This window comes from Amia ocellicauda, chromosome 23, assembly GCF_036373705.1.
Source record: "Amia ocellicauda isolate fAmiCal2 chromosome 23, fAmiCal2.hap1, whole genome shotgun sequence".
Lineage (NCBI taxonomy): Eukaryota > Metazoa > Chordata > Actinopteri > Amiiformes > Amiidae > Amia > Amia ocellicauda.
Window position 1 is genome coordinate 6,765,691 of NC_089872.1, and position 26,436 is coordinate 6,792,126.

At 43.4% G+C, this 26,436-nt stretch overlaps 1 protein-coding gene across 8 annotated transcripts; it reads left to right on the plus strand.

The window, feature by feature from the left end:
• The first annotated feature begins 237 nt into the window (after positions 1–237).
• On the plus strand, positions 238–26,400 carry LOC136718930 (reticulon-4). Of its 8 annotated transcripts, XM_066696725.1 has the most exons (10): positions 238–877; positions 6,689–6,724; positions 9,111–9,167; positions 9,901–12,324; positions 20,243–20,450; positions 21,063–21,201; positions 23,724–23,793; positions 24,751–24,797; positions 25,046–25,104; positions 25,355–26,400. In XM_066696725.1, exons 1-10 carry the CDS (start codon positions 445–447, stop codon positions 25,395–25,397), a joined length of 3,516 nt encoding a protein of 1,171 aa, XP_066552822.1. In that variant the 5' UTR covers positions 238–444; the 3' UTR covers positions 25,398–26,400. The 8 variants fall into 8 exon arrangements, with proteins under 8 accessions (XP_066552822.1, XP_066552823.1, XP_066552824.1 ...); XM_066696726.1 differs by lacking the exon at positions 6,689–6,724; XM_066696727.1 differs by lacking the exon at positions 9,901–12,324 and having other exon boundaries at positions 251–877.
• Positions 26,401–26,436: the final 36 nt, after the last annotated feature.

Below are 26,436 nucleotides of genomic sequence, written 5' to 3' on the forward strand. Positions count from 1 at the left end.
TCACCACACAGCATTTTGTCTGGTTACCACTGCGTTACTAAGCAAAACGCTACCCCTCATTGCATATTCAAATCCGGGCTCGTCCACGGCCTTTGATTGGACCCAAGCCGGAGAGGGCGGTTTCGGTGGTTGGCGTTATTTGGCTCCAAGGCGCACTGGATTGGACGGAGAAGGTGTCACTTAAGGGCGTCTGTGCGCGGATTGGCCAATGCGCGCGTTGCGTGTATTTCAATATTGTGCAGTGTGGCACAGTGTGCGAGCGACTGCCTGCCGTTCTTCTCCAGCGCCGGGTCGGTGTGGCGTACTTGTTCAGCTCAGCCCAGCCCAGCCCTACGGCACCCAGACGCTCAGCCAAACTTAAGGTCGACTTTTCCAGGAAAGGTGGCGGGGATTTGGGGTATAAAATAACCAAGAAAAGCTGCTCCAAAACCAAGAAGCAAAGACATGGAAGACGCGCATATATCCTCCACGACCGCCCGCTCGGACGAGCATCAAGAAGACTACGAGCAGAGGGATCGGAACCAGCTGTTCGAGGAGGCGGCCGGGTATCTGCTGGGGGAGAACAACGAAGCCGAGCCTAGAAAAGTGCCAGAGGATGATATCTTGGACTTAACCGGCGGACCCCCAATGGATGATTTTTACTCTCGCAAACGGGAGGACCCCGTCCCAGACATCTGGTCGGACTCTCCCTCTTCTTTTAGCCTGGATCCCTCCAGCAACAAGCTCAAGGAGCCGCTGAAGCCGCCCTTCGCGGAGCCGGCGGAGACGAAGACAAAGGCGGGGGAGGTGGAAGACAAGATCCTTAAGCCAGAAACACCCAAGGCGGCCCCAAGGAGCCCAGCGAAGGAGGCGTCTCCCCCGGGTTCGTCATCACCATGTGAGCACTTTTACTTTCTTACGAGAATGCACACATATAGACCTCTGAATAAGAAACTCAGGCGTGACCCACAAAGAGGGAGCATCAATTATACATGTTAAAATATGCACACTTCCGTAAGGGGAGGCTGATCAGCCAGTAAAGAGGAAGTTAGGGAGACAATAGTTTTTATCCGTGTCTATTTGCTAACTTGGTGCGCCATCGTATGCATAGATCTACATTGCATGTATATTTTTCACTTTGCAGATGCGTCTTCCGCTATGACCGACACAGTGTGATGTTGCCACCTGTTTAGTGCCCAGTGGCATCGGCAGGGGCAGCTGAAAACGTGAATCTGGGCCTAAAAACTAGCTGCTGACATGCTTTGTGTCGGCGTTGGTGCCATTCACGATCGCGATGTGTGTAACAATTTCAAAATATTCCTGATGTGATGAATGATCTTAGTCAGCCATTTCCCCCCCTCCTGTTAGAGCTGGCATAGTGAGGGTGCAAGGAGAGGTGGCCGAAACAGTTGATTGCAGCGTCAGAACAAAAGAAACTCCCTCCCCTTAATTGCTCACTGCAGGCTAAGGCAGATTCACGGTTTTTTTAAAAGCAGTTTGGGAGGTATACAGTTTTACAGATGGGCTAGAAAAGGGGAAAACTGTATTTTGTTAATTAGTCAGTGGATTGCTTTTGAAACTAGACCATACTAGATCATGGCACGTTTAGATTGTGAGTGCATTGCCCGGCATTGTTTTCCTTAGGGCCTCCATCAGAAATGCACTTATTTTGAGTGTCCGGTTGTTGCAATCAACGCAACTGCCATCTAAGTGTCCATAAAGTGAACCCCCCCCCCCCCAACCCACCCAAGACAGACCGGCTCAGTCCGTGACAATGCATTCTCGGGAGGGGTGGGGCGGGGCCAGCACAGATTGGGGTGATGGACAGCTGTGGAAATCGCAGCGGAGAGCAGCCTATCGCATTTTTGGACCAATGCACTGCACCCGTTTGATTTCTGGAGGTGTGCCTTCCGCTGTGTCTGGCTTTTTTGTTGATATGGCGCAAGCAAAAGCTAATGCATGCGAGTGGAAATTGCCAATGATGTGCATTTTTGAGTGCTCGCAACCTTGGGTTATAGGAGGCACATCGCAGAAAGGAATTTCACAAGTGTCCTGGGTCTATCTATTGAACACCAGTGACTTGCAGGCCAAAACAATGCCGTCACATTTCCACTGGACTTTGTGTAGTTTGCAGCTATATGAATCTGGCTGCATGCCCTGAATGGTCTGAAAGATAGACATGATAAATCGGCTAATTTGCATGCAGAATCGATGTAATCTTAATCACATGGCTAAAGTAAGTATAATAACGAACACACAGGATTCTTTGTTTATAAATCACATCAATTTACGTTTTAAATCCCATTGACTTGGTGTAACTCCTTTGCACAGGCATTTTTCTTTTAAAACCAAGAAGATGCAACGTGTGCTGTAGCTATAAAACTGATTATGCCTGCAGATAATGTACTTGTGTGTTTGGCTTTGTGTTCAGGGGTGATGTCATGCTCTTTAGGGAGGTTTTTGTCCGCCGCTGCTGAAATGAGCCATAATGTATAATCATGCATGATAAGCAGTGGTTCTTGGACAATTTTTAAAAAAGAGAGCATGGTTCAAATTGTCTACTTTGTGTAATTAGGCCATGATCCTGTGTACAAACTGAATTGCACCCTCTCTACTAAACTAGTGAGAATAGACTATGTGAGACTGGGTCAATGTTTCTGGATTATATTACAATGACATCTCCTTACACGGTTCTAGATGTCAGGCCTAGGAAAGCCTGGGTCTAAAGTCATTAATCACTCCCTTTCTATACTGTCGCACTGTAGGTGCACCTATGTATGGGTTCCCCCATCAGGATGAGCCCTGCTACAGTAGACCCACAATGGAGTAAGGAGGCAATTTTCATCAGTCATAGATGGCCTTACACAGTTACACTTAATCCAAGGCTAATAAAAATAAAAATAATGCCTATAATTTTGTGCAACATATTTAGAATTTCTTCTGACACCAAAGGTGAAGACTTGGAGCGCACTGTTTAATGATATTGCTACCAGTCCAACTGAAGGGAACTAGTTATTTTCCAGGGGCTTTACTGACCCTTTACTGGCAAACTAGAGGTCAAGCCATTTGGCAATGTTGTGTTTACTCAGTTTCTAAGGGCTCAGTCAATATAATTGTTGGCTGCTTCAGTCCCCCTGTTTACCATGGCCCTCTGTGGACCACGTGTGGTGTGCGGCATGACTGTGAGTCACTATTGCCACGACAGCTGTCCTGAAAACCGTTCAGTGCACACAATCAACACACTTTGGTGGTTACTTACTCTAGATTAGAAGTGACAGGCTAGTTATCATTGGCACTCTTGAGGAACACATTGTGGGCAATAGCCCTATTATTATTATTATTATTATTATTATTATTATTATTATTATTATTATTATTATTATTATTATTATTATTATTATTAATAATAATAATAATAATATTAATATTATTATTATTATTATTATTATTATTATTATTAATAATAATAATAATAATAATAATATTACTATTTTTATTTCTTGGCAGACACCCATATCCAGGGTGATTTACAACATAAGTGCAAACAAAGTGCAAAAATACAGTGAAGTACAAGGCATCAATCATTACAAATTCAATTTAGCTAAAACAGCAATTCAAAATAATACATTTTACAAATTCCATTTTACAATTTACACAAGTACAGTAAGTGACTTCCTACATCCTGGACGGTGAAAGCTGAGTGCTGTCAAGATGTACGGTCACAGTCAAGGGCTACGGGAAAGGGAGCAAGGAGGAAAACAATCAAGAATGCGAGAAGCATAATAAGAACTGTGAAGTGCTATCTTTATCTAGTAGGTTCTCACTTTCACAAAGCGAAACGTTTTATTAACTAAATGCTTTTAATATGTGAAGCCGCACCAACTGAACATTGGTCTGTGCCTGTGTGGACCCATTCTTGTTCTGTTCTTCTCTTTCGGAATATGTATTTAGGTTGTGCAGACAGAGATGGGGGTTACAATATTAGTGATACTGTGCTTTATTTCTGTAGTACATTCCCTCAAAATAAGCCATGCTGGATTGGTCATTGACTGAAATGAGAATATAGTAAGATTATGGGTCAACCACTCAAAACACACATGAGTAATAGACAACAGGAACTAAATTAGAGAAAATGGCAGTTATATACTGAAGCGCAATGCAGAATTTGATTGTCACAGTTTAGAAATGACTAGGGTTACTCATACATTTTAAGCCATGACTGTCTTTTTAGTTGTTTGAAACCGGGTTGTGATCATGGCAGTTGAAATGGTGTTTTTGCTCCAGAAGCTGGTCACTTCCTGTGGTGGTGATTCATATCCTTCATAGTTTACATACCAGCTTACCATCTGCTCATAGCTCAATATAGAAATTGTAGAAAAAAATATTTATATGCTTCCAGTGTGGTTCGTATGCATCTTCACTTTGGTCACAAGGAGCTTGGATCAAATCGCATCCACCCCTAGCATCAGTAAGTCAGTGCCCATATTGAAAAGCAGTTCCATGAAGGCTTTAAAAAGCCTTCATGTTGGCTGGTATGTGATGCTGTCATGCTCCGTGTATAGGACTGGAGTGCAGTTAGTTCTGAGCTCCAGGCAACGCTGACTTTCAAAAACCTCTACAAAAGATACTGTAAACTATCAAATTTAAATCAATAACCGTACAACATGCGCTGTGATGAACATTTTCTATACTAAATAGCATTTTTTAAATGGTTTTGTTATCTTAATGAAACAAACGTGAGACTCAATCATTTGTGAGTGCTGATCTTCAGATTTGTTTTGGCTCTGATGCAGACTGAGAGATAAACCTATATAAACTGAGCTTCTGGGCTTTTCATGTATTTTGGAAACTAGTGGAGCAAAAAAAAATATTTGACTGTTGTTTACAGTATGTAAGGCCTGCTCTTGGCTGCAGACTTTGTCACCTTTTGATAGATGGCATGGGGCAAAAGTGTACCATCCATGACAGCTCAGCTTCCAGTTACCTCTGCAGTCTCTTCCTTTTTAGCTTTCTGTTTCACTCCAGATGTGTTCTGTGAGATAAAGATCAGGGGTGAGCAGATGGTGAGAGGTTAACCACCTCCTTGAAACCCTGTTACACTGCCAGCTTTGTTACATGACATGTCAGTATTTGAAGATTTACAGTCTCTTGCCCTGGCACAATACTCTGTCTGTCAGCACATATTGTGACATTCAGGACATGTCCCAACAGCTGCCATCCAAACCTTGAAAAACACCCAAACGGTCACGCTGCCACCTGAACAGTTAAGATACACCCCTGTAAAAGCATTCTTTGACTTGCTGTCGTGGTCAGATTCTCCCACTGCGAACACGTGGTGTATAGTGGAACTCTTCGTTCGGCCGAATCCATGTCTGTGTCCCCCATCTGACACGACACTCCTGTGATGGTCGTTGTATTCTCAATTCCCATGTTTGATTGCCTTTTTTTGGTGACGCCGCCCAAGCATCTGATGGGTCTGCTGACTGTGTCTAGGCTGTAGTATCAAACCAGCCAAGCAGAGCCAGCCCAAAATCTGAAATTCTTACTTTAATTTCTCTCTATAGCTGCATTAAATAACCTTGTAATTCTCCCAAGACTGCTGTTATTTTTATAAGCCTTTATAACTGATCAAATTAGGTGAGCCCAGTGAATGTTTTCTGTTCATCCCAGTGTATTTCTCCTAATATCTGATCCCCTGCCAGATCATTCTTCGGTTGCATAACCAATGCATTTGGTTTAACAAGCCAAAAGACGCAGGGTGAATAATATTGTGATATAGCCTACTTTTGAAAAGCACGGTGGTTCTCCAATCAAAGGTCGCCTTGAAATAATTAATAACATAATGTTTGATTGATCTGAACCACTCAGGAGTTGGAAGCGTTCATGAAGAAAATGGTGAATGTACTTGCTAATGCATATAAAATTGAAAGGCAATTATAACCTAAAAATGACAGTGAAATAAAACGGATTTCCTCCTGGCCTAGGTGTACTCGATCCTGACTTGGCAATAATAGATCTGAAACCTTAACTCTACCCCCTATGGATTTTATAGCCTTTGAGAGATATGATAATTGAGGGAAGGGAAGCCAGTTCTTTCATTAAACTTTCACACTCGCTAAGCAAATGGATGATTGAACAAAACAAAGTACAGGCCCCAGAAGATTGGAGTCCTACCCTGAAGTAGTTCGTTTGCAAGGTTTCTTTTTGTTCACTGGCACAAGCTGACGCACTTCGCTTGCAGAGGCGCATCGCTTGAATCGGCCCTGTAGGATATGGCTGGTGTAATTTCTATATTGCTATTGATATGATCAATGCATACAGGGAACATTTCCTATGTGTTTGTTTATTTTTTTATTTTACTTTGTCTTGGTCAGACTTTTATTTTTATTTTATTTTTCCCCCAAGCATGAAGTATTGCGTAGGCCTGACCTGATGAGATGAGATGAGAATCATACTTTATAAAAGCTCACATTTGGAACATTATTTCAATTAAATAACCTTCTTTTGCTTTAACATATTAGCTTCCAGTGCAGGCTAAATCTTATTAGGTGTATATTGTACAGCCAAACCGTGCTTTCTAGCCATTCTGACTAATGAAAAATGTCTAGTGTATTTATTATCATAACTCCATTGAGTTGTATCTCAGTGGTGTAGCCTGCTTTTGAACACTGTCTGGTTTAACAGTTTGTCTCACTGATTTTATTTTCAGGTTTCTCTTCCCAAAAGTGGAACATAGACCAAAGAGGTAACTAGTATGAGATGACTCGATAGAAAAAATAATCACTTATCATAATTAGTGGCTTTTTAAATTCAATGTCAAATTCAAAATCCCTTAAAATCTAACCTAAAAATGAAATGAATGTGAATTATGGAAAATATAACAAATATTGAAAATATCCTGGCGAATAATTGCTTATTAATGATTCTATTGGAATTTTAACCAACCGCTTAATGATTGTTGGAATCCTAATCAAATACAATGTTGGATAATGCTTTAAATTTAAAAATTTAAAACCAAGAAATGTAGTTTACATGAATGTATCATATTAAGGAATAATAATTACAAAACGTATTACTAAAACCAACCTAACTTGCTTATTTATTTTTGTACTGCAAATGTGCATTACAGAATTGAGCTAGGTAACTATTGAGTATCTCCTGATTATCGGTAATTAAGAAACTCTGGGGTCATTTGCTTCATTCACAAGCCTCGGTTTCTTTTCTTTTTTGTTTTTTTGTTTCCGTAACATCAAACCATTACGTAAACATTTTAGGAATGTAGAGAAGCCACGAGACTTGCATTTTGTGGGATTTAAAGCCAAGTATTGTAACTTTGAATTATTTATGTATGGTATCTCTTAATCTTAACGTTGGTTTTAGCACTTCACCAGACAGCCCAAGCTTGGCACATCCAGCCATAAATGAACATTGAGAAGCAATGGGCAATAAGGTTGATTCAGGTTTTAAAAGGTGCACTTCTATACTGAAGCTTGCATCAGTAAACCGCATGCATTAATATTAATGACAGCTGTTTAGGTCTAGAGGTTTGTTAATATTTTAACAGAGCTTACAGAAATGTTTACTTTTTTGTATAACATTTCAATTAAGCAGTCCGTACACTGCAGGCTTTACACACACCTTTGGAACACAGTAGGACAAGGTTTCATTTGAAGCAGATGGTTATATTTGTGGAAACTGAGCATACATCCTGGAGGTATTTTCCTTCATACTCCATGCCAGTAGTGTCTGTCTGCTACGGTTTTGTTTCCAAGAGATTTGATTCCTTATGTTGTTTCACTGCATTTTTCCTCTTGGAATCCTGGTCAAGGGTCCAACCTGTTCTCAAAGCAGAGGTCTTCATTCGTGGAGCCATATTGGAGTCCCCTTATTAAGATTCTTGCCTTTAGGTTCAGTAGACCACATATTCTCTATTAGATGCCCATGTCTTGTATGATGGTAAATACTGACTTTTAATGTTTAATTCCTTATCTTGTGCTGTGCATAATTAGCATGCTGTAAATTCTTAAAGGAATGCATGTTACGTCTGATTGAGGCAGGCAAGCAATGTCCTTTATTACGAGAAATGAACCAAATATGAGCACACACACTTTTGCACTAAACTGTGTTGTGGAATTCTTGTATCAGTTGCTGATTAATACCAGTCAGGTATTAATGTAAGATAATAATTATCAGTACCATGTATTGGAGATTTTTATGAATCTCTCCTATTCAGAATTAATTCTAAGAACTTTGGGAATTTCCCTACATGCTCCAGTCAGTGTACATCTCGGTATTCATGTTCGGTAACTACTGTTTTGCAAACAGAAAAATAAATATTCTGAAAGAGTATAGAATGAGAGAGTGATAGGCAATGCTGTTATGCAAACACAGGGTAGAAACCTCATAGTCATTTGAAGGATAAGTGTGAAGGATGAATGTTTATAAAACTAAACCCATGTCTTTATGATGATGTAAGGGTTCCGGTTTAGAATTAAATATTTACCTTTGGATCTTCGGTTACATTACATAACATTATTTGTCATTTAGCAGACGCTCTTATCGAGGGCGACTTACATTTGTACCCATTTATACAGCTGGGCATTTTACTGGAGCAATCTAAATGAAGTACCTCTCAAGGGTACAACAGCACTGCCCCACCCAGAATTTGAACCCACAACCTTCCAGTTATGACTCCAGAGCCCTAACCACTACTCCACAGTGCTGCCTCCACAGAAAGCACATGCACTGAACTGAGCTATTTATTATTTATAAAGTTATACAGCCACTTATAATTCTTTGCCTGGCTTTTGGTTATGGGGAAACCGCACCTCTCAAGATCACCGCCTTATTGAGAAGAGTGCTTAATTGAGTTTTAAGATGGTAATGGAGTTGGCTAGTTCTGTACTGGGGTGAAATAAAAAACTCCTGGACCACATTTGGGGGCCCCCGCTTTCAGTAGTGAGTCAAGACCAGTCTGTGCACTGCATAAGCAATGGGTTAAGTTTGACGGACTGCTTGTAGTGTTGGACTATTTTTTCTTTTTCTTTCTTGGTTCTGGAATGCTGTGCTCTCTACCTTTTCCAAACAGCTGGCAGTGTTAGCCCACTGAGCTGATCTTGTTTGTTTTTCAGATGAACCCATTTTTCCTTCTTCTGCTCCATCTCAGCCTCTGGCGCAGTCCTTTGCAGGCAAGTTCTCTCTGCTGGCCCTAATTGCTCTGTCTTAATCTGTTGCATTTTCAGTTTCGGTTCTTTTCCTTGTCGCCTCCCCCCCCCAACCCCCCCCCCCCCCCCGTCAGTCTGTCCTGCTTGTTTGTGTTTACACCTGTAGTGCTTACTGCATGTTCAGATCTTCATTCTTCTCCGTATGTATTTTGCATGGTGAGTGTTTTGAATGCTAGAAAAGTCTTAGTATTTTCTTCAGCCCTTTACTGTGAAACCAGTCATATCCTTTAGATTTCACACCCCCAATATAGATATCACCCAATGTCAGAAGTAGAATTTGTATTCCTAATCTAGGCCTTAGATTAATTTTTGCTTTCAGTCTCCCTTTAGTTTGGTAATGTCCTTGGTCTAGGTTTTCCCCACCTCATTGATTTGCAAAGCACTTGTAGATGTTCACATAGATCAGTTTAATAGAAAACATGGATCTTATGATAATAGAACATTGGAAGTTAACTGGGGGGAAAAAATGTAATCCTAAATATTATTTCTCCCCGATTTACAAATTCCTTGATCTTATTTATACTACCAGTATGAAATTTTCCTCAAAGTTTTAATGTTCCTGTGCTTCTGTACTATCACTGATGGGGAAACCCAGTTTATAGTTGTAGATATGTCCCATAGCATGTGACCTCTAAGGTGCTTTATGACTAGAATGTCTCTTGATATGTGCCATTTTCCTTTCTGTCCATGGGCACAGAGGGCTTTGTGGCTATGCAAGAGCAACCACGCAGCACTCAACCACTAGATGAGAAGGAAGGCTCAGCTGTCTTATGGACTGTCCCTCCAGTCTCCTCTCTGTCTCCTCTTCCTTCTCCTGACTCTTTGGAAGACCTCTCTCTATCTGAAAGCCCCAACCAGGCCCCTTCTCTAGGTGCACCCTTTGGTTCTTGCTTGCCAGGTGATCCTGTTCAGACAGCTGTCCAGGAAATGCCTTTGAGTGAGGAGATGAAGAGGTCTGAATGTAAAACGGAGACCGATCATCCAGACGCCAAACTGAGCCTTGACCGTGATTACCAAAACCTCCAGGCTGGGTTAGACAAAGTCGACATGCAGGCCACTCCAGCTGTAGATGCTACCTTTCCTTCTCTGGGAAGTGACCAGTCCCTGAACTCCCAGCACGAAATGAACTTTGATCTCAGCCCAGGGGAGCTTGTGAGTGAACAGAAAGAGGCTCGGCATAAAGAGGAGGTCTCTTTGTCCCCTGAAAGTGTTCTGAGCATTTCTGGTAAGGCTGCCACGCTCGAATTTGGGTCACAGCAGGATCTAGTGAAGTCTGTAGTCTGTGAAGACAGTGGGGTTGCCTCTTCTCCTGATGAAAAGTTAGGGAGTTCAGTAGGTTCTCCTGAAGAGGAAAAAATCCTCCTTGACCAAGAAGGACTCATCAAAGGTACAGATCATCTTGGAGAATCCCAATTGGAAACTGCTGGATCTGCCCTGCCACAGGTGCCCCAGGTCCCAGAGCCTCCATCAGGAGATGCCACCCAACCTTTTATTTCATACGCCACGTTTGACCCTACAAACAACTTTGATACTTTACTCACTGACTTTCAGGACAGTGGCACAGCATTAGATGCATCTGAAAAGCTCTCGGCCTTAAAAGTGTCTAGTGGTGAAACTGAAAGTCAAGCACAAGTGAGCCATGAGATGAAGCCTGCTGCTCTTGAGACATCCCTCCCCAAAGCACCCTCACTAGAATTTTCTCCCATTGCCGATTCTAGCAGTGGGTTCCCAGAATGTGTTGAAACAGCCTCCGAAAGCAGTGCTGCCAAAATGTCAGAAAGCCCGACACCTGACTTGGTGCAAGATGCATATGACAATGATTCGCAAGTTCCAACTCCCACAAAGCCTAAAGGAGCAACTCCTGTAGATTTGGTTTTAATGACCTCTGATTCAGTCCAGGAACAGTCTGATCCTTCAATGCGTCTTCCTACATCTCCCAGAGTGTCTGAGACCTCTGCAGTACCACCTACTACACTACCAGATATCTTGAAATCGTCTCCTTTGAGTTCTGGCAAAGTTGATTCTGGATCATCTGAAGGATCTCCGGATTCCGAACAGAGCCCTATTCTGGAACTTCAGAGGGAGATGCCTGACCTGTCTGTAAAAACGGAGGCTGCCAAACCATTTGTCTTTGATTTGGACTCCAGGATTTCAGCTTTGATGGAATCCACTGAGAATGTTGCACCTAAAAAGGCAGAAGTGGAACATGCCTTTGGACAAACCTTAGATATGCCGCTTGGTTCTTTTGATCTTGTTAAGGAAGCTCAAACCACCACTGACCACAAAGACCAGATGGAGACAAATGAAGATGCAATGAGGTTTTCATGTCAAGATGCTCCTACATTTTTGGACAGACTTCAATCTCACAGCACTGAGCCAGCTATGAATGTAACTAGTCCTCCATCAAAAACCATGGTCCCTGAAGAATCTGATTCTGAAAGTCCCATGACAGATTCCCTATCCCCCGTCCTGGAAGCAATGGCAAAGAATCCAGCCAGTTTTCAAATTGAAATTGAGGGCAAATATCAGAAGGACAGCGACACGTCCTCAGTCCCTGTTGCCCATGATTTCCCGCAGAGTAGGGCTTATTTGGAAGAGCCGGAAGACGATGCAGAAGAAGCTTTTGACCAAGAAGTCTCCTCTGAAGAGTTTGAAATCATAGAGCGACCCCCTGCTGAACTGAAAGGCGTTATAGATGAGTTTCTGGAAACGCTGGATAATTCTAAATTCGCAAAGGCGTCAGAAGCTGGCACAGATGATGATGCGTCCCCGGGTTTCGGGCAGGATGAGTCGGCGCCAGAGATTGGAGAACTTCATGTAAGCCTGCAACAAAATGCGTATATGATTTTGACCGAGCCTGCTTCCAAGGCCCCAACACAAAAGCAGCCAGCCGAAATCGAGCCCCCAGTTGCCTTCTCGGAGCAGCTGAAGGAGGATGAAGCCCCAGCAGCTGTTTCAGCCTCTGCTTTCTCCCACGATGCCCCGGCCCGTTCAACTGTGGAAGAGATGGAGAAACTCGCTCCTCCTGCTCTGAAGACCGCAGAAGACAAGCCCCCCTGTGACACCCCACACCTCGATGTCCCTAAAGATGTGCAGTTAGCGAAACTGAGCACAGAAGCAGGTAATTCCAGCATGCATGTGTGCACTGTCCTGGCTGGCACGTTGTCATTCCATTCACCTTGCGGGCTACGCTTGTCATTTGTGTCTTTCTTCTTAGGTTTTCACCCCTTTTATGCATGATAATTAGAAATCTACTGTAGTGATCTTAGGGTCTTTATTTTATTTGTATTTGGTAGTGACCGTGGTAACCATTTTCATCTGTGCAAAGTGTTATTTTTTTCTTCATAGTTTTCTTTTCCAAAATGTCACATACTTTCAAGAGTCATAGATTAATAACTGGGTAAGTACTGAAGAAATGCATTAAAATAAGTAAATCTTAAACAAAACAAAACAAATGTAGGCCCTGCAGAGAAACGGCAATTAAAAAGATAAGCTGGTTTCTGCACCCTTGTACGCTTATCAGGATACGTTTGCCTGAATAGAAAATCTGTGGGTCTGCGTGAGAACATCCTTTGAAAAGTATGATTTCATATACGAACGCTGTTTTGGAAACTACAAAGTTCCTTGTCAGTAGTGGATTCCCAATACAACAGAGTTGTAAAAGGTGTTTTTTTATTCAAGGTATTTAAATATTAATCATACTAAATTGCCCAATTTAAAGTTCAGTATATTCATACTAAACTGTGATCTAAATTGTCTAGTGGGAATCCTTTCCTCAAGATATGGGTTTTGTAAGGAACACAAGATCAAGAGGACTTGACAGATGTTGAACTGCAGCAACCTTGAAAATAACTGTACCTTCTCTTCAGATTGGTATTAATCACAGCAAAGCTCAGTCACTCCAGAGGCTTTCCTCCAACTAATTACGCTCCCGGTACTTTGTTCATTTATTCTCGCTTCAGCACTTGTCTGATCTCAAACTGAGTAGGCACACCCACACAAGGCCATTTCATAAGTGCGTTTGTTTCCTTCAAAATGTTTTTTTGCCCAAGTAGTGAGCAATTGACAGTCTTAATTCATTGTACAGGTGTGTACTGTTACTGACAACAAGGTTACCTTTTTGTCAGCTTCCTAGTAACTACTGGTGCTTCCATCTGCAATATCTAATTTGGTAAAAGCACTTTTTCTTTTTTGTTCCTTTTAAATTGAAAAAGAAACCCTATTGTGCATCTCAAATGACTCATCTCAATGTGACGGGTATAAATGGTTTTACATGCTTAGACAGTAGGAATAGTCTATCCAGGTACCAAAGATGCATGTTTTTCCAATCATTAAAAAATCTTGACACAATCTATACCATAGGCAGCTTTGATCATGATAGCATCTTCAAATCCATCCAAAAGAGGCATGAAAGACACTATTTCAGTGTCAGATGTTCAGAAGTCATCTTTGATGCACACAAAGAATGTAGATTTTCACTGCATTCTCCATCTCATTAAAACAAACTGGCTCCAGTACAGCAGCCCTGTCATGGGGAGGTAATCTCCTCTCAATCCCTCCCTGATGTGAAACTGCATCTTTAGTGCTTTAGAATTTATAACTTCTCTTAAATGAGGCATCAAGGGAAGCAAAGCAGTGAACTTTTAGTTTTGGAACTGGAGTTTTCAGAAATTTGCTTGGAAAAACCTCCTCGGAATACCGAATTTCAGTCCTGACACAGCTTGTTCTTAAACAATGAAATAAATTGCCTGGACTGTGGTTCAGTTGAAGATGCATCCTGCTCCAGGGGACAGGTGCTTAAGATTAGGTCAGTAGCTGACATTCACCTCAGGCAAATCACTTTTTTTTTTTCTTTTTTCTCTTTTAAGAATTATGCTTAATGCTTTCAGGCACCACATGATTAGGATGGAATTATCTGTACTCAAAGTTTAATTCCATTGATTGATTGGGATTTATCTGCCATAAGAAGGTCATGGGCTCAAAGTGGAAATAAAAGATGCAGGATGTGGCTGTATACGATTTCAGTACATGGCAGTGCTTGCTCTGAAGAAGAGTGGGACATATTGGGCCTGTGCTTTCAATTTACTACATGTATTTTGGTGTTTGTGTGGAATATCCTTGCCATGTCCTTGTCCTGTCACCTTGCTGCAGCTCAAACCTGAGTCCTGCAGAGGAAAGTTCATTAGATACAGCCAGTGTAGGCATTACCTGTCCCAGCATGCACTCCACCTGGAAACCAGGTATTCTTCATATGCTGTGCAGTGTATACGTGAAAAGCTGCTCCCTGGACCGTGCCAGTACTTCAGTCAGATGTCACAAAAGCATTCCCAAACCATGGGCATCATTCACAGCAATGTTTTCATTCTGTGACCTGTTTACACACAATGCCAATGCATGCCGCAGATCATTTCAATTAGAAGAAACTGTTTGCAAATGAATGAAGGACAGCAGTACATAGATGCATATCAATTTTACAATAGACCTTTTTCTTACCCAAGATGCACTGGGTAAGCTCTTCACTAAATGCCAATGCAGTATGTCATAAATATTAAACTCATCTAGACCGTATTGGTGGCTTTATTTATTATTAAACATGTTTTTCCTGGCGGCATCAAAGTGGCTTACAGTACATGTGCCAGTCTGTGAAACACAGCCCTTAATTATGATTCACAGTTGATATGTCAAGCATTAAAGCTGAAGCAGGCAATTTTCTTCGTTGTTTGAACTAACCTTAATTATCAAGAAAGCCCATTTCATTTTCCTGTGTCTGTATGTCTATTTAAGTCCATATATATAATCTCATTCGCCATTATCTATCTGCTGTCACTAAGTGTTTCTTGGCACAAAACAGTAGTTAACCTTGTTCTCGAATTGTGTAATATTCTATGACTTGCGTTTTCATGTGGATTTTAAAATGACTATACAAACCCTATACTTTCATCCTCTTTCATTTGAACTGTTACTAAATGTACTGGCCTAGTTAGTGTACTTCTCGACTAGTGTTATGGTTTATGTATAAATGTTATTTTTGTGCCCTCTGTGAACCTTTTAAAATGTGTGTGTGTGTGTGTGTGTGTGTGTGTACGTGACCACACTCCGGCTTAGATGTATCCAGACGTTCAGACGCGTAGAATTTTCATTGATATCAGGTTTGCCAAGTCGAGTTGCTTTCTCTTTTGTGTTTTATGGGAGTAGGGTGCCACCCAGTGACTGATGCATGCAATTGAAATGCTACAGGATCACCATAAGCTCTTTTCCTATGCAAGTTAGACTGAATTTGTATGAATCACTCTGCAGTGCCAAGAGGTGCTTGTGGATTTCTGTGGCCAGCAGTGAACTCACTCTCATGAATGGCTTCTGTGTGAAAGGTTAGCCATCGTGCAAGGAAGGCACTCAACACTGCACCCTCAGAGATTACACTGTGACTGTGCTCGTGGTCTTTGGACTCTTTCTACAAGCCTGAGATGCCCAGCATGATGAAACGTGCTGAATCATAGCTCACTTACTGGGATGCTTCATGCATATTGCAGTTGCCAATTTGTCAAAGCATTTCTTGTGCAAGACACTCATTTGATTTAAAAGACTACTTTTTCCAGATTCAGTTTCACAATCTATGTATAGAAATTGAGTTCAGTTCTCTTAGCCCAGAGTGGACAGACTTGAACTATTTATTGTAGGATTTTAGAATACAAATTTTGCTATTATTACTTGATGCATGATACTAGTCTCATTGAAAGGAATAGTTGATATCTGCTTTTTCTTAATCACCATTTTTCTTTTTTCCCTCTACTGTAGTGTGTTTTGAGAATTGGTGCACACACTGTAACAAAGTAGAAAAAGACTCCTAAAATTACTTTATTACTTTCTGCCGTTATTAAAGTTAGTTTAGTCTCTTGTCAGAACAAGACAAGCAGAAGTGTAATTTAAAACATGATTGTACTGGTTTGTTCCTCTTGTCGCACCGGTTACTTTAAGAGCAGAGTGCCTGATTTGAATATCTAGATCTAATTGTCTTTGGCTGGGCTGTGCTATTGGCAGGACGAGCTCAACTGCCGTCTGTGAGGGAGGTGGTAAAGCAGCGGGGGGCGGGGGAAGGGATGTTGGCCAGAGCGCACTAAGCAGATTGAATTGAGTAAATTCTCCCTGGGAGCGACACTCGCTGAGGGCAGCTTAGCTATAACTCGCACTGCGTCACTGGTGGCCCCCAGCCAGCAGACAGTCAGCTGACCCCAGTCCTGCAGCAGCAGTGCTGTAGTGCGCTGGAGAGTGGCCCAGCCACACGGAGCTGCAGTTTCTTCGCTGGGGGAGACGGCTGCTTCGGTCCATTCTCGGGGGGCTGCGTGTCAGAATTGCCCCACTAGCTGCTGCTACTACTACTGATATCCTACTACTACAATTGCTGCTGCTTCACTGGAATGCCTAATTGATCCCAACAGCTGAGGGTTAAACTTTAACAGCGGGCAAGAAACGATGGAAAGCCAGCCAAGACACTGGAAAGACCAGGGTATATGCCCTCTTATTGTAAATTTAATTCTAATAGCTGAGTGCCTTCATTCTGTCTTTTTCTTTTCTTTATTATTTTCATCATTTATTGTACCATAAAGGAGTGAGTGATGCCTGTACTCTTTGCTGATGGTGTAAGTTTAAAGGGCTGCAAAGGAGAAAGTTGTGCAATCTTTTTAGCTGTGCACAGGGTGGAGCGTAGGCCTGGCTGCTGCAGAACTCGTTTCCTCAATTTATTTCAGTTGCTGTGGCTCTGCTCAGATTAGCATTAGTATCTTTTTGTAAGACAATTTCCATAAAGCCTGCCTGGTTAAAGGGGCTGCAGAACAGGGCAGTTAACGCCGACTTTGTATTTGTGAAATGATGCTCAGCAAAGATATTCTGGAGGAAAAAAAAGGCCCAGAGATTAGCAGAGCAACCTTTGAACACTGTGCTCTTCAAGAGTGCCGATAGGGAGATTTCTGTACAAAGGTAAGTATGGATTATAATGACTGGGTGAAGGACCTGGATTGTGCTACATTTGAATTTCGCTCGTTTGTGATATTCAACCCTGTACACTTCGGTCTTATAGGCATTTTAAAGGTGCAGTACTGCAGATGTGGGAGATTTTATGAGGAATCCAGTGATCTCCTAGATTTCTAATGTTCACACTGATGCATTTGTCTGATTTTATGGAAATTAGGTTGTCGTAGTTACGTCTAAGCAGGTAGCTGAACTGAACATAAAAGGAGTAATTTCTAAAGGGGTGAATAGGTCTGAGCCCAAGTGCCTCAGTGGATCACAGCCTGCTGTGTGTGGAGCAGATTGTGGGAATGTGTGAGCATTTCATACTGGTAAAACCATAACCTGTGGTGCCACAAGGGGTAGTGCACATACTGTAAAGCGCCACGAGAGGTGAGGATTGACCTATCGTGCTGCTTCTGCAGGACGCATGCTGGCAGCTAACTTGGCTTCAGGTCATCTTCCCAACCAGATGAGTCATGAAAATGGAGTAAACTGGGAGGGGGGAGAGGACTTGGAATGTGTAAACTATGTATGACTAAACAAGATCTCCACACCCTCCCCGCCTTCAAAGATCATTGAGTCCACTCAAAAAAACAAACCAAACCCAGGCTGATCAAAGGATACTGCCAGGCCCCTGAGACTGGGAGTGCTCTGTGCAGTCAGTAAAATGGCTGCCTTGTGAAACTTGGGCTTTGATGGCAAAGATATCAAATGCTGTAGGTAAATTCCACCGGCACACAAGATTATTATTTAAAGGATGAAACGAATGCATTCAAAGTATACTAGTATTGTGATTCTGCTTACCCCACAATAACTCTTATTTAGATGAAGAAAGCCAGCGATTATTATAATTGGAATAATATTTGGAATATTTTTTATACAATATCTAAAATGTGCTGTCCAATTCCCTTTGGTTTCTGACCCACTCTAAGCAGCCTGACAGCATGAACCAAATGCTATTGAAAACATGAAGATTTGTCTTAATATATTTTCAAAAGATTATAAATTACATTAGTCTGCTCTTGTATGTCTTTAGTTGCAACTCCTATAAATAGGTCAGTATTCAGATAAATTTTAAATGTTGTCCATCTGCACGGAGTTTTCAGGGTGTACATGTGCAGTGTTGTCTGTAATTGGATTTAATTTTGAAGTAGCAGCAGTGGAGGATTTACTAACCTTTGCAAAGAGAGTGCTACGTGGTGTATAGCTCGCGTTCGTGTCCCGCAGTTCTGCGCAGATTTGCACAATCCCGGCGATCGTATTGGTGGAGGCGCGCAGAACTGCAGGGATAGGCGCTACACGCAGGCGGCTATTGTGCATGCAGTGTGGATGACAGGCAGCATGGCTAGGGTAGGTCTGCAGCTTCCCTTCTGCATGCCAGAGACGAGACCAACCTACTGTCATTGGCTTGTGTTGAGAGGGGGAAGAGAGGGAGAAACAGAGAGAGAGAGAGGGAGAGCGAGAGAGGCAGGCAGGCAGGCAGGCAGACAGGCAGGCAGACAGCCGCAAAGCGTTGCGTATATCAGTAGACCTCCAAGTGACCTAGCAGGAAGTGAAAGGCCGTCCTTTTTTCCACTCAGCTGTGCTTGGAACTGGTACATGCAAGCGGGCACAAGATGGATGCCAAGCTGGGTTAGTCCTTTCTTATTTATTATACGTGATCTTTATTTCGTCTCCCCCTCCGCGGTTTGCTGTGTGCATTTTGATGCGCGTTGGGGATTTTTAAAGCGATCTGTGTAGCGGGCGAGTGGTCGGAAGGCCGGCGCTGAGATCGGGGCGTTGCGGCGTGCGGACCGCTAGAGGCCCGGGCAGGTCACTGCGCGCAGTCCGGCGGCTGCTCCGTGCGCTGCGACACCGACAGCATCAGGGACGGGGGGGTGAAGGGGACACAAAACAGACCTCTCTCCGGAGGTATCGTCAGTATGAGGGTCTGGATAAGACGCGTCTCGATGAGAAAATGGTTGTAATTGGATGAGATCAGCATGTAAGTCACGGCTGATAATGCTGCTGCTGCTGCTATTTTTAGCCGGAGCAGATGCCTGTTCTTGCTACCAAATGTAGGCAGCCACGTTGGGAATGAGGTGGGCCTGCTTTCGGTTTGTATTATGATTTATAGACAATGGCCAGTGATGGTTAAACACGCACATTATTATATTAAGATTTTATATTTTGTGTGCATCGTTTCAGATTGTACATTTATGCTGTGTTGCAGGGGTTTGCTTTTTTATAGTTGGGAAAATAAAAAAACTCAACTGTGCTTTACATATGTATTGGTTTATTAATGTCAGTGATTTGAATCTGTAAACGTTGCTTTAGTTCGGTTTCTTACCAGTGCATCTATGATCTTTGTAGATCAGTTCTCCTCCCTGCACAATCTGATTACCCCCCCTTCCTGACAGCTGTCAGCAAACGCATGTTTCATTTGTCCTGCTATACATTGCCTAGCAAAAAGGCTGCAACCCCCTTTACACCACACATACACGTATATATGCATGTGGGACTTATCTATAGACTGAACTTCAGCACAGTGAAGGTTACCACTTTGCATGCTGGGCTGCTATTCTGGTAGAGAGGCATCGTCACTGTAGTTTGAAACCAAGTTAAGGATTGCCCACAGCTGTCTGGGGATTCCCTGCCTGTCGTGTGGCCCTGCAGTGTTAATTTCTCAAAGGAAGGTCTTCGCCCCCAGCTTTGCTCTGCAACAGGTGCTTTAGTTTGGGGGGGATATCAAGTGTGGCGGCTCATGGCCACGGCTCGAGTCCACACTGTAACTGGCATTTGGATCTGCAAGTTAGTGTGGCTGAAACGCACCTCACGATTGAAAGAAAAGGGTGATATTATTCAAGATAACGGAACAAGTGCATTTTGTTTTTGAAGTCATCCCATAGTTTTAGGGACAGGAACAAGTGTGTTTTCAATGGTAGATATTCATACTTCTTATTTTGCGACAATCAAAATGCAAACGGTGCAAAATGACGGTGTGGCTTCTGTGGACGTCGTGTTTCCCTCTGACCCCGTACTCTCCCCTGCAGTGGTGGACCTCCTGTACTGGCGCGACATCAAGAAGACGGGCGTGGTTTTCGGGGCCAGCCTGTTCCTGCTCCTGTCCCTCACGGTGTGCAGCATCGTGAGCGTGTGCTCCTACATGGCCCTGGCCCTGCTGTCTGTCACCATCACCTTCAGGATATATAAGGGCGTCTTGCAGGCGGTGCAGAAGTCCGATGATGGACACCCATTCAAGTGAGTGAAAGGGGGCAGGGTGCTCTTCCCAAAGGAGGTAGAGCGAAGGGGTTGGTGTGAGGGGTTGTAGGTCATGTTTTGTGAAATTTGCAATGGAGTCTCCAGTGGGTTCCACATCCTTTTAAATCTCTGGAGGCACTGTTAGGAGATGATGTCAGGGCTTGGGATCCTATCTTTCATAGATGCTCTTTGTGAAGCATTTCTGAACAGGCTGGTTTTAAAAGCACTTTACCTCCCCATTGGTCAACACCATTACACACAGGGGAAACCACGTCAATCTGACCGTAATGTGGCAGTAACCGTTCACATGACTTGGCTGGTGACAGGATGTAGGGTGAATTACACCACGTCACGAGAACAATTTTCTTTGTCCTCCTTTCTGTAATGTGCACAGTGTCCTATTCAAATCTCGAGTGCATTCTAATTAATGAGAACTTTCTGTTCCATTGGATTTCTAAACATTCCTTAAAAATCCTAAAGTGGTTTTGAACTGAAGGCCAGTAGATCTCAATGTCTGTTAGGCTATAAAATGTATTTATTGTGGTGGCTCACTGGTCTAGAGTCCTACGGTGTTGTTTTGTGTGTTTAGACTCTGAACTCTCCCTCTCTCAGGGCTTACCTCAACTCGGACGTGGCTCTGTCTGAGGACCTGGTGCACAAGTACAGCGATGTGGCCCTGTCTCACCTCAACTGTGGCCTGAAGGAGCTGCGGCGCCTCTTCCTGGTCGAGGACTTGGTGGACTCTCTGAAGGTAAGGGACAAGTCTGTGGGAGGGAAGGTTGAATGAGCTCTAGCCCAGTCCCATATATGCGGGCCCCGCTAGCCTGGCTCTCCGTCCGGGTTTTATGCTACAGTTTCTCCTACTGGTGTCATCCTGGTATCTAGAAGAGGTTGTGCTTCATTGGTTTGCTCAGGCTTGTTTCGGATGTCAGAATGTTTGAAAAATTTAAAACCATACGAGTCAGAGTCCAGAGTACAGAAAACGTGGATAGTTATCACATAATTGGCTTTGTGTGTGTTGTACTTGGGCAGAACTGGGTTGAACAAAAATCTTCACTGTGAAACATGCTACATGTCTTCTAGTTGTAAACACAAGGAACATGTCTAGTAAGAAGCACAGGGATTTGGCTGGATAGCGGAGTTGCTGTGCAGGAGCGTGCCTCCGCAGGGTTGACCAGAGCTGTTGAGTGTCTGCAGGGCTTTCCCTCTATCGTACCCCCTGTCAGCACCTCGTTCCCAGGGAGCAGCCATGCCCGTGAATTGCATTGTGGGCCGGAGACCAGCCAGGGCTGTTGGCGTCATGGACTTATGTGATTTTAATTGGGGAGCAGAGATCTGGGTCAAAGTTGATGGCTCCTTTACAGCAGAGGTGAGATCTATTGAGATGCACTGGCTGCTTTTAGGACGTCTCTATACTGAGGCAAGTGTAAATGCTATAGTCAGACCTAAAACCGGCCTGCTCTAGGCAGAACCCCCTTAGACTTAAATAAATCAAACTCCTCCATGTGGAAGAAAAAGGGACAAAACCCTGGCTTTTCAAAAAGATTACTTATTTCTCAAATCATTAACTGTTGTATTTGGGTGGAAATTTAAGTTACAAAATTCGATTTCAATCACTTAAGTAGGTGCATTTGAACAAACCAAGTGTTCTGTTGCCTTAAACATTAAGATTTGAAAGCAAAGTTTACGCCACAATGCAGACCTGGGTTGGCTGTATTTGCTGCTTCCATTGCTGACTGGTATTTCTAATCACTCTGACTTTCAACTTGTTGCTTCATTTCTCCTTTGATAACCAGTATTAATTTTCTCCTGCATGTAAATTAGCTGTTTTACTCTTCATACGATGAGACCGAGGGAGGGCAGTTACACATTTATCTTTTTGCTTTTATAAATTAAATGGAACATGCATCGCAAAGCTCCAGCACAGCCCTTTAGAACTGACCAGAACGGGCCTGAAGTGTGGATATGAGCGCTGTGTGGACGGCTTCCTGTACAGGAAGGTGCAGCGAGACTCAAGTGAGAGGGGGGAAGGCTGGCCGTTCACAATGGGCATATTGTTGAGGAGAATTATGGGATTTGAAGCAGTTGAAAGGAATACAGTGTGAACACTGGGGTCCTGGCCATGCCAAGGGCCCAGGAGGCTGTTTGTATAATTGCGCTGTAGGAATCTGCAGGGGGAGGGGGGGACCCGTCTGTAATCCCAGTCTGTCTGGTGGCTGTCTTTTGTTAAGAGGGGGCTCAGAACAGCAGTCTCGTACTGCCACGAGTCTGCGGCTCCTGCGCTGGGTAATCATTGACACACTGGCCATTAGGAAGAGGTTTTTATATGCGTCAGTCCTCCTCAGTGAGATTCCTTTGATTAGTAGCAGGACCGCTAGAGAGAACTGGCTGCAGTTTAATGATTTGTATTGAAGAGATGGGGGTCTGTGTTTAGTACAAGGTCTGTGTGTGTCAGTTAATTCCAAACCTTTAAGATGGCAGTGACTAGCAGTGAGGGGAGCCGTGATTAATGGTGCCTATTCCAGGAGTCAGGGGAGTTCAGGGACTTTTAAAAATGTATAACAGAGCGCTGTGTCTATGAAGCGCATGTCTGCGCTGTGCTGGCTGTGCGCCGGCGCTCCTTGCTCTGCTTCTATCGGTGACAAGTTCAGAGCCGAGGTGTCCTGTGCGGCGGGTTATTAACCCTGTGTTACACGCCACACTTCTATCCATAAACGTGCAGTTACACAGCACCTTGTGAAAGAGCTCAAGAGCCTTGGCACAGTCTTGTAGTCCACTAGGTCCATCTCAGAAGTACTGTCCTCAGCCTGTTAGTGTCATTAAGATAGCTGTATCTGCAGTGTCAAGTAAAGTGTCTCCAGTGAAGTTTGGCCTTGGACCAGCACAGTGTTTGGCCCGGTGCCTTGATTGTCAGAGTACAGATCGTGACTTAATGGTTTTGGTCCCCAAAGTGAACAAGCGCCCTGGCCGCGGGGATATCCTCGTGTCTAAGCAACAGAAGATGAATGAGTTCAATTACCTGAAATATGGAAAGCCTGTTCAGTTCCTCTCCACTAATGTCTGCACTGCCCTGTGTCCAACCGGGAGCTGCACTGCGAAACGCACTGATTTACAGACTGGGAGGGGGAATGGAGATCAGATTGGAGAAGAGCCGGGTGACGGTTCTAAAGGGCTGGGAAGGTGTCGTGTGCAGCAGCAGGCCGAGTGATCCTGCGCTTCCCACGATTCTCTGAATGATGATCCATGTTAACAGTAGTCTTGTTTTCTCCCCAGTTTGCAGTGTTGATGTGGATTCTCACCTACGTTGGTGCCTTGTTCAACGGCTTGACTCTTCTCATTCTGGGTAAGTTCACAAACCATCCCTTTCCGCTCATCGTGTAAAGAATCTTTAAGGCCGGGGCAGATGAGGATAATTCAGAGGGGACACTCAAAAGACCTTCATTTTGAATAATGGTTTGGATTTTTGGATTTCTGAAATCCCATTAGTTCTCGGTACACTAATCATTAGGCTTGATTGTGGATTGGGGATTGTGCAAAGGAAACGACTTGGGGAATCTTGTGTTAAAGCAAAAGATCTAGTCGCTGTGCAAATACGGCCTCAGTGGAGAAGATGAGGTTTTTCAGCCAATCCGGTTTTAATTAGATATTTGAAAAGGTGTTGGAGAAATACAGTTGTATTTTATTTTCATGCAGCTGCAGAGACTAGCATTAATAAGAGAGCGGTCTGTGAAATGTTGGCCTTGCTGACTTGTTTTGAGCTCACTGACTAAGGGATGATGGTGATAAAATAATGAACCACTTTTACACACTTCGACTGCCTGTAAGAGTCGAACTTCCTCCAGCATGGACTGATAGCTGCATGTCAACATTTCCTGTTGAATCGCTTCTCGAATCTATACTACAAATGATCCGTATCCAGTGGAGCTCTATCTAGATGTAGCTGTAGTGGGAAACTAACAACCTGGTTTCAAGGGGGGAATGGTGGTGGGTTAATCATTTGAAGGCTGGTTTGCATTTATAAATATTCTCCAGTAAGAGGTTTTGTTACCATGGCTCTGACGGTATTTCTCAAGGAGACCAAAAAACACTTCTAGATACTAAATTTACTGATGTGCATTTTTTTCCCCCCCATTTGAATCCTGTTTCTTAAGTGCTTTGCTTCAGAAGGATGTCACAATATGCAACTAAATGAAATAACTTCCAATCTTGCCAAGAGCAGAAGAACAGCAGGCTTCCTCATTACGCTGCTCGGGCAAATATGGCTTTATTCAATTTTTGAATTGCTTCTCTCTCCCTCCAGCTCTGATTGCTGTGTTCAGCGCCCCAGTTATTTATGAAAGGCACCAGGTATGTGTTTTTAAACTACTGCTAGTTTGGAATTGGATATATAGATGTGTGTTTGTGATGGATGGATGGATGTAGTCGGGAAAACCTTCAATGCTTAACACCCCCCATATCTGCTGAAATATAAAGCACCCGACAAGCCTTTCAGTCTGTCCTCTACTTGCATTTCTGCAGAAGTGACAGATGTTTTCAGAAAACGAATAGCAAGGTTTAGGAAGTTTCTTAACTTGGTGTTTTTCTTCCTCCTCCAGGCACAGATTGACCATTATGTAGGGCTGGTGAACAATCAAGTCAAAGACATCGTTGCTAAGTGAGTCTGCCGTATTCATTTAATTCATGTATTTAGTGTCTTCTGAAAGATTTGGCGCAGGCTGTTGAATCGCTGGGGTTGCGAGGAGTGCTGTGTTGGTGAGGGAGCAGTGCTGCAGGGTAGTGAGAGCGTTGTGGGCGAGCTGCCAGCTGGACCCCCACCCAGATTCCACTGAGGAACAGACTGGTGTGCCCGGGCAGCCCAGGCCTCACTGAGATGGGCACTGATGCCATCTTCCTTTGTCTTCCAGGGTCCAGGCGAAAGTCCCCGGCCTGAAGCGCAAACCGGAGTAAGGGGCCGAAGCCGGCGGGGGTGTGTCTGTGGGGGTGGGGTGGGGCGGGGCGGGGCGGGTGGGGCGGGGCGGGGGACGACAGTGCCCCTGACATTGCAGTGTAATTTCACAAATCTCTTTCCAGTTTAGCAGTCCTCTAGTGTTGTGGAAAACTTTAACTTGTTAACCCGTCGTTGGTTCTCACCAGCTCTTAAGTATTATACGCCACTGCATTGTGAGAAATTAGATCTAATTCTTATTTATCTTGTTTAAAACACTGGTTTGTATTTAAGTGAAACGACAAACATGTTGTGAGGAGAGCGGGCACGGTGCTCTGTCAGGGATCGTCTTATGCTGAAGGAAATCATAGTGCAGGTGGAGTTGGGGATGACTCTTTTTCATTTTTTAATTTGTGTTTTTCCGCTCCACGGTTTGCCCACTGTCTGTACGGTCTGAGGTAAAGGTTGGTGGTCTTTTTTTTTTGTTTTGTTTTTTTCCTTTTTTAAGAAAAACACAAGAGTGAATGGTACCATCGTGGCAAGAAAAAGTTTTTGGTATGATGAAATGTAGTGGTATTGTGATTTTACTGTTTTATTGATTTGACAATGTAGTGTTTCACAAGCGCTTTCGCATTATTCAGCAGCTCCACAGTGCTTGATCTTCCAGACTGAGACTGATCTGAGCCCTGGCCCATTGCACACGTGGCTTCAGAGTATCTCTAGAACAGTAGTACAAACAAGTCAAACCCCACATTTTCTGGCGTCGTTTTCACCTCATTGCAGCTGCCTAGTTAAGAACCTGAAGGAACACGTTTACGAACATCAACACTTTGAAACCCTGCTGTCTCTGTCTGTGGACCGAATATCTAAAGCTGCAAAATATGTTAACTTGGAAATCTCAAGCATTGTTTGTTATGCAAGTAATTGTGAATGAAACTTCATACAATTGTGATGAATTCTGCTGAGAACTGTCTGTGGAATGCATTGTGAAATGTAAACAAGTACCAATAAAGCTTATAGACAAAACGCTGTGATTGGTTTTCTCTTCATCTAACTGGGTTG